Consider the following 12,377-nt stretch of genomic DNA (forward strand, 5'->3'; position numbering starts at 1 on the left):
GATGCTGAATTAGCTGGCAGTCAATTTAACAAATGTGACCTTAAAATTTGACAAGAACTGGTCTAATATATTATATTCACTAAAAGTAGATACCTAAAAACTATAATATATATAGGTACATATGGAAAAATAAACTAATAACACAGTGCAACTGGTTTATATGACTTGAATCTACAGTAGAATATTACAGAAGTATGAAACAGCCCCTAACGTGGATATTTAGAAGTGAAGTGTATTAAAATAACTCACAAAAGATTTACAAATTATATATAAAACATGAAAGAAATGTACACCACTAGCAAAGGTACTAGTTTTACTGGGAAATCAAAACACTATAAAATTCAATACAATATTCTAGAAGTGGAAGAATAAAAGGGTTAAAAGACACTCACAGAAATCAAAATCTCCAAATGTTGGACACAAGATGTTCCAAATTTACAAATATGATAAACATCATGGCAAGGTTTTACAAATTTAAACTAATATTAACTTTTCAATAGGTATTGAAATATTTCTAATAAACAATAATAAGGTATAAGTGATAGGATATTTAAAATAAAAGTACTTCAATAAATTATAATTTATTTATTGAAAATATAAAAATGTGCTTAATTTCAACAATATTATTTTCCTCCTCTTAAACGAAGTACCAAATGAAGGGTAGACTCTTTTTGAATGTTGTAGTCTGAGAGAGTACGGCCATCTTCCAACTGCTTTCCAGCAAAGATTAATCGTTGTTGATCTGGAGGAATGCCTTCTTTGTCTTGAATTTTAGCTTTGACGTTTTCAATAGTGTCTGAAGGTTCTACTTCAAGGGTAATGGTCTTTCCAGTTAAAGTTTTAACAAAAATTTGCATACCTCCTCTAAGACGAAGTACCAAATGGAGGGTAGATTCTTTTTGAATGTTGTAGTCTGAGAGAGTACGCCCATCTTCCAACTGTTTGCCAGCAAAAATTAATCTTTGTTGATCTGGTGGTATACCTTCTTTGTCTTGAATTTTGGCTTTGACATTTTCGATAGTATCTGAAGGTTCTACTTCTAGGGTAATGGTCTTTCCAGTTAAAGTTTTAACAAAAATTTGCATACCTCCTCTAAGACGAAGTACCAAATGGAGGGTAGATTCTTTTTGAATATTGTAGTCTGAGAGAGTACGGCCATCTTCCAACTGCTTTCCAGCAAAAATTAATCTTTGTTGATCTGGTGGTATACCTTCTTTGTCTTGAATTTTGGCTTTGACATTTTCGATAGTATCTGAAGGTTCTACTTCTAGGGTAATGGTCTTTCCAGTTAAAGTTTTAACAAAAATTTGCATACCTCCTCTAAGACGAAGTACCAAATGGAGGGTAGACTCTTTTTGAATATTGTAGTCTGAGAGAGTACGGCCATCTTCCAACTGCTTGCCAGCAAAAATTAATCTTTGTTGATCTGGCGGTATACCTTCTTTGTCTTGAATTTTGGCTTTGACATTTTCGATAGTATCTGAAGGTTCTACTTCTAGGGTAATGGTCTTTCCAGTTAAAGTTTTAACAAAAATTTGCATACCTCCTCTAAGACGAAGTACCAAATGGAGGGTAGATTCTTTTTGAATGTTGTAGTCTGAGAGAGTACGCCCATCTTCCAACTGTTTGCCAGCAAAAATTAATCTTTGTTGATCTGGTGGTATACCTTCTTTGTCTTGAATTTTGGCTTTGACATTTTCGATAGTATCTGAAGGTTCTACTTCTAGGGTAATGGTCTTTCCAGTTAAAGTTTTAACAAAAATTTGCATACCTCCTCTAAGACGAAGTACCAAATGGAGGGTAGATTCTTTTTGAATATTGTAGTCTGAGAGAGTACGCCCATCTTCCAATTGTTTGCCAGCAAAAATTAATCTTTGTTGATCTGGTGGTATACCTTCTTTGTCTTGAATTTTGGCTTTGACATTTTCGATAGTATCTGAAGGTTCTACTTCTAGGGTAATGGTCTTTCCAGTTAAAGTTTTAACAAAAATTTGCATACCTCCTCTAAGACGAAGTACCAAATGGAGGGTAGATTCTTTTTGAATATTGTAGTCTGAGAGAGTCCGCCCATCTTCCAACTGTTTGCCAGCAAAAATTAATCTTTGTTGATCTGGTGGTATACCTTCTTTGTCTTGAATTTTGGCTTTGACATTTTCGATAGTATCTGAAGGTTCTACTTCTAGGGTAATGGTCTTTCCAGTTAAAGTTTTAACAAAAATTTGCATACCTCCTCTAAGACGAAGTACCAAATGGAGGGTAGATTCTTTTTGAATATTGTAGTCTGAGAGAGTACGGCCATCTTCCAACTGCTTTCCAGCAAAAATTAATCTTTGTTGATCTGGTGGTATACCTTCTTTGTCTTGAATTTTGGCTTTGACATTTTCGATAGTATCTGAAGGTTCTACTTCTAGGGTAATGGTCTTTCCAGTTAAAGTTTTAACAAAAATTTGCATACCTCCTCTAAGACGAAGTACCAAATGGAGGGTAGATTCTTTTTGAATATTGTAGTCTGAGAGAGTACGGCCATCTTCCAACTGCTTTCCAGCAAAAATTAATCTTTGTTGATCTGGTGGTATACCTTCTTTGTCTTGAATTTTAGCTTTGACATTTTCGATAGTATCTGAAGGTTCTACTTCTAGGGTAATGGTCTTTCCAGTTAAAGTTTTAACAAAAATTTGCATACCTCCTCTAAGACGTAATACCAGATGGAGAGTAGATTCTTTTTGAATGTTGTAATCTGAGAGAGTACGGCCATCTTCCAACTGCTTTCCAGCAAAAATTAATCTTTGTTGATCTGGTGGAATACCTTCTTTATCTTGAATTTTAGCTTTGACATTCTCGATAGTATCTGATGGTTCAACCTCGAGGGTGATGGTTTTACCAGTGAGTGTTTTTACAAAGATCTGCATTCTGAAACAAAGAAAATTTTAATTAGATATCATTAATTCAATAGTGACCTATATTTTGGTTAATGATTACAAGTTTTGGGAAAGCTTTTAATGAAATCATCTAAAACCTCATCTTAGTAAGTTCTTTAGACTTCCAAATAAACATATATTTTGGTAATTTGCTACATTTATTATAACATAAATCAAATATAATTTTGGAAAGCTTTGTTGACGTACATGCAGATGATTCAGCAAAATGGCAGTTTTAAAATATTACAAGGAAATGTTTTTCTTTAAAACAAAATATTACTTTGGATACACAAAAATTACTCATGATATAAAAATTACTTACATTTTACTTGTAGCAGCTTTCAATAACACAAAGGAAAAAATTTAATCTGTATTTCTAGATCTAGAACACTTTACTTCTTGATATATACTTATTAAACGCTGGGCAAATATGAAATAACAAAATGGCGAAATAAATTACAGCTTTTATACTTCAAATGACGTCATAAAATACTCCGCCAATCAATAATTTCTAGAATATACTAGATTGATGTTTTACTTACGTGGTTTTTCTATTGATTGATATGGGGATTTTTTTAAAGTAAAAACCGAATAAAACCTTTGTTATACTTGTGACGAAAAAACTGATTTAAATATAAAACTGATTATTGATTTTAATTTTTATTATTTTCAGTTATTATGCAACACTCATTTCTTTGTATATTTTATTTTTAGATAGTGATGCATTTTATAGTTTATTTGCTAAATTAATGGAAAAACTTCTTAATCATTTCATTACCACTGCCAAGTGGAGTATGCTGTGATCATTACTAATGTTTTTGATCTATTATTAGATACGTATAAACATTTCGTAAAAATATATAAGCACTTATAATAATTTCCAAAATATACACTTTTCAAGAATTTTATGCATATTTGTAAATACACATTTAAGCATAGCTTTATATATATATATATATATATATATATATATATATATATATATATATATATATATATATATATACCTAATCTTCTAATGTTATAATGTTCAATGTTACTATGGGCTATTAGATTAACAAGAGTTAAATCGAAGGTATTTGCCCCGTTTTTTGGCACTGAATACCTAGACTACCTACCTAAAAATAATATGATTGTTAAATTCGTTAAAATGGTATTAAAAAAGTATGAAAACATAATAGGCAAAAATTAAAGGTAGTACCTATTATCTTGGACAGCGTATTGAATCAAATATTTATCTTAATCCTATGTATATCACCTCAATTTATTATCATTCTTTTAACTTAAAAAAACATCTCGTATCAATATCTTAATTTATTGATAGTAAAAATATTTTACTGAAATTTTATATTCTGCTGGGTTACCAAAATAGTTTTATAAAGTTCTCATTTTTGACTTGCTGTTGCTCCATATACATAGGTAATGAGTGTAACGCCTGTTAACACTTATTTCGTCTCTTAGTCTCTTGCCATGTTTTGTTTATGTGAGGATGGTAGGCATAGATAAATAATATAGTATAGGTATATGGTTGGTAGGTACAACTTTCTTATCGATAATGGCCCAGAAATTTTACCAAAATGTCAACGTATTCCAGATTTATTTAACAACTAAACACATCAAAAATTTCTACGTAACACAAAAGTTTTTTTTTCTCATATATACATCAACTTTAATTGGATTTTAAAAAGTTACATACCGTTATAATGCCTGATTAGTCAGCAATGAACTCATCTTAATTTCAGTGTAATATGATTTCTCGATGAAATAATCAAATAAAAATTAAGGAATGCAATAATTTAATGGACATTTTTAATATAAAAGTCAATATAAAACGTAAAAATCTAACAATAATTGTGTTTAATAGTCTGTGTTTCCTCCAGCAGCATTAATTACAGCTTGACATCGCATTTGTATGCTTAAAATTAAATTATCAATTTCGTTTTGAGGCAGTAATCCACTCCTGTGTAAGAAGATCTTAAAGACCTTGTCTAGTATGACCATTGTGCAGATGAGGAGCAATCCGTTCCTGAAAGAAATCTGATACATGCTCGATGGGATTAAGATCTGGCTATTGTGCTGGCCACGGTAAAAGTGTAATATCCTCATTTTGAAATCAATCTCTTACTGTTGCTGCAGTAGGTATATGGTCTTGCATTATACTGCATGTAACGCAAATCAGAACCTACAGCAGTGGCAAATGAAAGGACTGCAGGTTCTAAGATATGATCAATATATTGATATTGATCCAAAATGCCTTCCACAAAAACGAGAAGAGTTCGATGATAAAAAATTATTCCAGCTTACTTTATAACTTGTAGACCACTATATGGACGACCACCCTGTACATGCATGAGTCCCTCTTGTTGGCCAGGTCGTCTCCAAACACGTAGGGTAGATCGGGGCTAGTTGTGACAGGGGCATGTTGTGACAAATAGTTTTATAGACTAACCATAGGTAGCAGCGTCGCCCGGTTACCCAGAATTCCACGTCCGCATGTCCTCAGTCTGTTTGTGTAGTTTGGTTGTGATGCTATGCGTTTCTGCCGCTTTATAAAATTATATGTCATTTCGTTGTAACGAAGTAAAATTTTGCTGTTGTCTTTGAATTGTTATTTCACTTTCAAACCACAAGGTAAGAAACTTATTCTAGTTGTAGTAGATAGTTTGTTTATTTCTCTCTAGTAAGACACAGTTTGGTTTCTATACGACGTGTCAAGGTCTGTGCAAGTGGCTTTATGTAAAATGGCGTACGGTGGGGCTAGTTGTGACGAAAGGCTTGGGGCAGATTGTGACAGTGTCACAACATGCCCCTACTAATTTTAATGCATGTTTATGGGTTTGTTACAGATAATGGTGAGAAATTATAAAAGGAAAACGGAACGTGGTCGGAGTAATATAAACAGTTACGAGTCGGCTTCGTTAGATGTTAAGTCTGGATCGTGTAGTTTAAGGCAAGCAGCTGAAAAATATGGCGTTAACCGGATGTCCTTACTTAGATATATAAAAAAACAACAAACCAATCCAGATGGAGTGGTAGAAATGGGTTACAAAAGACCTCGAATGATATTTTCACAACAACAAGAAGAAGAGCTCTGTGAATATGCTGTTCAGGCAGCGAAAATATTTTATGGTATTAGCCCAAAAGAAATGAAAAGTTTAGCTTTTGAATTTGCTATAGCGAACAAAGTTCTTGTGCCTGAGAATTGGGTAGCAACAAAACACGCCAGTAATGATTGGTTTACAAAGTTCATGCAAAGTAACAATAATGTGTCTATTCGTGTTCCTGAGGCTACCAGCTTAAGTCGGAGTACAAGTTTCAACAAGCACAATGTCGGACTCTTTTTTGATAACCTCGAATTAGTATTAAGTCAAAACCATTTTACAGCTAATGATATTTGGAATATAGACGAGACAGGGACTGGGACTGTCCAAAAACCGGTAAAAATCATAGCGAAGAAAGGCGAGAAAAGAGTTGGTGGTGTCACTTCAGCTGAGAGGGGGACCAATGTTACTATGGTTCTTGCTATTAACGCAGAGGGTAACTCAGTTTTTCCTATGTTCGTTTTTCCACATAAGTTTTACAAGGAGCATTTTGTACGTGATGGGCCAGTAGGTTGTTGTGCTACTGCTAACCCAAGTGGCTGGATAACAGGCCCGGACTTTTTGTTTTTTATGAAGCATTTTGTAAAAAAAGTAAGGTGCTCAAAGAAATCACCGGTTTTAGTTCTGTTAGACAACCACAGTGCTCACCTATATATCGAAGTCCTTGACTATTGTACAGAGCACGGTATTACTCTCTTATCGTTCCCTCCCCATACAACAAATAGACTTCAACCACTGGATGTTTCCGTTTTTGGTCCATTTAAGAAGTTTTTAAACGACGCCATGTGTGGATGGATGAAATCTCATCCTGGAAACACAGTCTCAATTTATGACATCCCAAGTATAGTGAAAACAGCATTACCTAAAGCTGTAACACCAACAAATGTTCAGGCAGGATTTCGTTCTACAGGAATATGGGAATTCAATAGAAACATTTTTAATGAAGAAGACTTTCTGTGTTCTTCGGTGACCGACCGACCTTTGAATAGGCCTATTGACATCGTAGATGGTAATGAGGAAGCCAGTGCTGGGCAGCTTAAAGAGTTTTAGCATCTCGATGAACCTGAACCGTCGTCATATTATGCTAACCAGCCAGGACCCTCCCATACCTATCAACCAGGACCATATCAACAAGGATCATCGCAGGCCAACCTACCAGGATCATTCCATGCCGAAGTTCTGCCTGTCAGCCCTATGGATATAAGACCTCTGCCAAAAGCTGGTCCTCGAAAAAATAAAAAACGCAAGAGCTTAACATCTGCAATTTTGACTAGCACACCTGTCAAGGAGACAATTCGCAGTGAAGAGTTAAAGAGGAAGGAAACAATAAAGTGCAAAGAGGATAAAATAAAGAAAAAATTATTTGACTCAAAACAACTGTTGCCTAAGAAAAAAGCAGCGCCAAAGAAAGAGACCGCAACAAGAAAAAGAGAAGACAGCTCAGAAGAAGAGGAAGAAGATTACTTTTGCTTAGTTTGTATGGGACCATATAAAAAGTCTAGGTTAGGAGAAGACTGGGTGCAATGTATGGAATGCAAGAGGTGGGCTCATGTAAAGTGCACAAAAGATGATCTTTATTATGTTTGTATAAACTGCCACTCTTCAGAACTACAAGTAGAATCAGCACAAATTGACGATAGCGATTAAGTTTTTTATTTTACTTTAAATTCACTAGATGTTTTTCTACACATTTGTTTCTTACATAAACATTTATCAAACATTTATGTATCTATACTTAACTATAAAATAAATTTATTATGGAAACTTTGTTATTATTCTCCAACTAAAGTTTATTATATTTAAAAATATTTACTGTCACAACCTGCCCCAAGTTCGTCACAACTTACCCCATATTGGGGCAAATTGTGACAATATGTGCATTTTGTAAAACTATTTACATACTGTAAGGTATTGCTTAAAAATTGCTGATGTTCCCAAATAATGATTCCCAATTAAAAATAGTACCTCATTAAAGTAATCTAACAGCCCTAAAAATTACGAAAAAAATGTTAAAAATTATTTTGTCCAAAGTGGCACAACTAGCCCCAGTCTACCCTACTCCCCTTTTATCAGGATAGGGACAAAATCTAGCTTCATCTGTGAATATCACCTTAATCTGAGTCCACGATTTCCATAACGTAACATGGAAACTCTCAATGGACGTCTGGCGTGCAAACCAGCTTCATGTAATCTATTCCTCAAAGTTTGGTCACATCAAGTAATGTTGTTGGTATTTTCTAAGGCCATATAGAGTTCACGTGCAGTTATATGTACATTTCGACGAGCTAATCCTACCATATACCGATCTTGTCGAGGAGTAGTTGCACGTTGAAGACCTCCATGTCTTTCAGCGATATTACCAAATTGGTCATATCGACGACACAATTGCAAAATCACGCTCCGAGACACGTCAAAATGACGTGCGACATCAGTTTGTGAAAGACCAGCATCAATCATATTCACAGCACTTACCAATTAATCATGTGTTAAATGCCGACTCTCCATGAGTGTTGTTTAAAATCTTGTTTTAATAAAATGTTCAAGCTAATACGGGCTATGTTTAAAATTTGAAGCATTTATCTATACAATCTGAAGCATTTAATCGTATGAATTTAAGGCGCTGTCACTTTTGCCTTTATAAATAGTACAACTGACTGATTAATTTTCATAGCATACCTTGATAGACGAGACGTGCTTTGCATATTGTAGAAAGCGAAACCGGTCGTCTGGATAGTTAAATTAAATTGATTGTGAGTAAGTCTAATTTATTATTTCTTTTACCTTTATTCCTCCATTTATTTGCTTGCCATAAGCTCACAAATTTGTAATTTCCTTCAGCTATACCATGCAATACAAATTGAAAAATATTGCTTATAATTATTGTAATATAAAAATCCTGATTGTAGGGCAATTAATTCAAATATAATGATATATGGTTGATTGCTCGAATAAATGAACTTTAATCAAATAAAAAACAGATATCGAGCACAGTTTTTTTATTAAATCTTGCCCAAGTACTTTCGCTCCTAGAGCATCTTCAGGGGCATTTCGTCAAAATTAGGCTATCCAACAATTTGATGAATGTCATAAACATTAAATATAATACATTTACCCAACACGAAACAAAGGACAAACAGTTTAAAATTCTTTATAAATTTGAAGAAGCTACATAGTGGGTGTCAGCAGGAGAGAGAAATGAGCATTTTACGATAACGAGTATATTAATTAAGATAAAAAAGAAACAAGGCGACTACCAAAAGACCTTATTTTCGTTATTAATGAACGTATAGGGACATACGAGATATCACTTGACAGTATAGATGATCATAGACACACTATAAAGTAAATTTGCTTTATTTACCCAAAGAAGGCCTCTGGCTGAGTACAAAATAAACAATTGATCAAATCCTTACATGCGACATAGCAAATGAAAGGTGAGGAAATAACGAAAATATTAAAATAGAAAAAAATCAATCAGTTTTTAGTTTTTACCGCCCGTGGACTCACGATAACGACTATTTGACCGAAGTCTGGTTGTTACTAAGTAGCGAACCGATACTATAGCTTATTTGTAGCGTATCGTTTTCTGCGTCTTAAAACGTTTTATTTTGAATTTTTATGTTTATTTATAATATCAAAACAAATCTGCATAGAATATTTTTGGTGTGACAAAACAAAAGCATTTTAGTAGCTGCATCAAAAACTGCAACCTTGTGGAATTAAAAGGGGGAATGCAGACAATCCCCAAATGATTGGACCCAGGTGTTTCAATCAGGTTAAGATTTCTTGTATCGCTGTAGTGTCTATTTAAAACAAGTACTACAAGATCATCTTCGGTTGGTTTCAAATCCAAAAAAATGTTTAATCCACTGTATGAATATATGTAGTTGAATCAACCCTGATGGATGACATGCTGCTATAGGTCCGGGAGGATCACCATCTAACAACTCAGATTTCATGTCTTTTCGTGGGAACACTAACAAAGATGAGAGAAATCCACAAATTGCGCTCATACAAAACACCACAGTGACTAGTGAACCTCGCTCAGCAACAGTACACTGATCAATATTCACTTCACACTCAGTAGTGAATTTGGGTTAAATTTGGGTGAATAGTTGGCTTGGTGTATTCTGTGGTTTGACTATGACATGACAATGGCAATTGATTTGATATCATCATTTTGCCACACTTGTTCATCTTCGAAAAGATGCTTTCAAGTTTCATCTTGTTGATAAAAATTATATTTTTACTTTTAGCAAACTTATATCATCGTGGTAACTAGAATAATAAAACAATTGTAACGAATTAGCTAGAAATAAAATATTTTTACACTTTACCTTACTGAGATATTTTGGACATATAACTAGAAGAAGAGAAGGCATGGAGCGAATGATAGTTGAAGGTAATGTAGCGGGTAAAAGATCCAGAGAAAGATCTCCATTACGATTGTCGGACCAAACAAAGATGACAGGTTACTCATTCTCCGAAGCAAAACAACACGCATAGAAGAGAGATAATTGGATAGAAATAGTCAAACAAATTACATGACGCTACTATATACTTACGAAGGAGAAAAGATTGAGGAGGACACTTTACCTAAAAACAAAAACATGTTTCGGATATATTAAACTATACAATTTTTATATTAATTATAATAATAATTTTCTATTCTATTGAAATATTTGGTATTTGATCCCATAATTGGTAAATTGACATAAAGAAGACAAAGTGGATGCTGATAAGCAGGAAGCAACAGCCTGCTCGACAGTTACGGATAAGTAACATACTAATTGACCATGTAGAATCTTATGTGTACCTTGGCACCAACGTAAATGCAAAATGGGAACAGGCCACAGAAATTAAAGCGAGAATAGAACGAGCTAGAGCAGCATTTAGCAATGTGAAAAAGCTCCTCATAAGCAGGGATTTGTCTCTTCCCCTAAAACTACGTCTAGTTAAATGCTACATTTTTCCGATCTTACTGTATGGTGTGGAGGCCTGGACGCTGACGGAGACGCTCACGAGAAAACTAGAAGCATTCGAAATGTGGGTGTACCGACGCATTCTTCGTATATCCTGGACCGAACATGTCACCAACACAGAGGTAATCCAAAGAATCGGAAAGGAGAAAGAAATCGTGAATACAATTAAACAAAGAAAGCTTGAATATCTAGGCCACATATTGAGACACGATAAGTACCGTCTACTGCAATTGATTGTCCAGGGAAAAATAGACAGTAAGCGCGGGCCAGGCAGGAGAAGACACTCGTGGCTCCAAAATCTGAGGAAGTGGTTCGGGCTCACATCGGTCGAACTATTCAGAAGCGCCGCAAATAAGATCAGAATTGCCATGTTAATAGCCAACGTTCGCAACGGACAGGGCACTTGAAGAAGAATTGGTAAATGTCGGACGTCCAGAAAACGTCCGAGTACGGACGTCCAGGGAACGTCCGTAAATTAAAAAGAGGAATGCAGACAATCCCCAAATGATTGGACCCAGGTGTTTCAATCAGCTTAAGATTTCTTGTATCGCTGTAGTGTCTATCCAAAACAAGCACTACAGAATCATCTTCGGTTGATTTAAAATGCAAAAAAAATGTTTAATCCACTGTATGAATATAATATGTTGTTGAATCAAACCTGATAGATAACATGCTGCTATAGGTCCGGGAGGATCACAATCTAACAACTCAGCTTTCATGTTTTTTCGTGGGAACACGGACAAAAGTAAGACAAGTCCACCAATTGCGCTCATACAAAACACCACAGTGACTAGTGAACCTCTCTCAGCAGCAGTAACTTACCTTTAGGGAAATAACGCGAGGGTGTTTCGTATGCACTGTTGTTATTCCCATTTCATCAAGGTTGTAGAGTCTCGCTGGATTAAATTTGATTTTCTCCTGAGCTATTTCAAGCAAACTAAAGAAACTTGTTACGTTTTCTTCCGTGAAGCTTTTTTTCTTGCGTTGGAGAGACCCTGAGGCTTGTGTAGACTTAAGTTCGAATCGAAAAAAAGATTTTTTTTTAATTTGAAAGAACTTAAATATGTGGTGTTATTATAAAAATATAAACAATTCAATAATAAGCAAGCATATAATTTCATTAACCCACATAAACATTAATATATAATTTTTTTATTAAATAAGATTTACTTATTTTTATTTTACAACAATTGTTAAAATTGGATTAATAATGAACTTTTTATATTGAATTTCTGTATCAATTTTTTACTTGTTAATGTTTAACATCGCATTTGAAGAAAAAGTAACTGTAAAGCCTCATTTTTTGCCTTTGATTTTCTTCTTTTAGTTACTTTGATTTTTACCTTTTTACACACTGATGAATGACTGATGACTGT

At 34.3% G+C, this 12,377-nt stretch overlaps 1 protein-coding gene across 1 annotated transcript; it reads right to left on the bottom strand.

The window, feature by feature from the left end:
• Positions 1-570: 570 nt before the first annotated feature.
• On the bottom strand, positions 571-3,399 carry LOC140434559 (polyubiquitin-C). Its single transcript, XM_072522906.1, has 2 exons — positions 3,241-3,399; positions 571-2,910 (listed from the first exon to the last, which is right to left on the bottom strand). The coding sequence occupies exon 2, from the start codon at positions 2,907-2,909 to the stop codon at positions 624-626; it is 2,286 nt and encodes a 761-aa protein (XP_072379007.1). The 5' UTR covers position 2,910; positions 3,241-3,399; the 3' UTR covers positions 571-623.
• Positions 3,400-12,377: the final 8,978 nt, after the last annotated feature.

Source organism: Diabrotica undecimpunctata, chromosome 2 (assembly GCF_040954645.1).
Source record: "Diabrotica undecimpunctata isolate CICGRU chromosome 2, icDiaUnde3, whole genome shotgun sequence".
In the NCBI taxonomy this organism is placed as follows: domain Eukaryota; kingdom Metazoa; phylum Arthropoda; class Insecta; order Coleoptera; family Chrysomelidae; genus Diabrotica; species Diabrotica undecimpunctata.

Excerpts from the sequence above, each read along its gene's own strand:
- LOC140434559 (XM_072522906.1), bottom strand. The coding sequence starts at position 2,909 with ATGCAGATCTTTGTAAAAACACTCACTGGTAAAACCATCACCCTCGAG.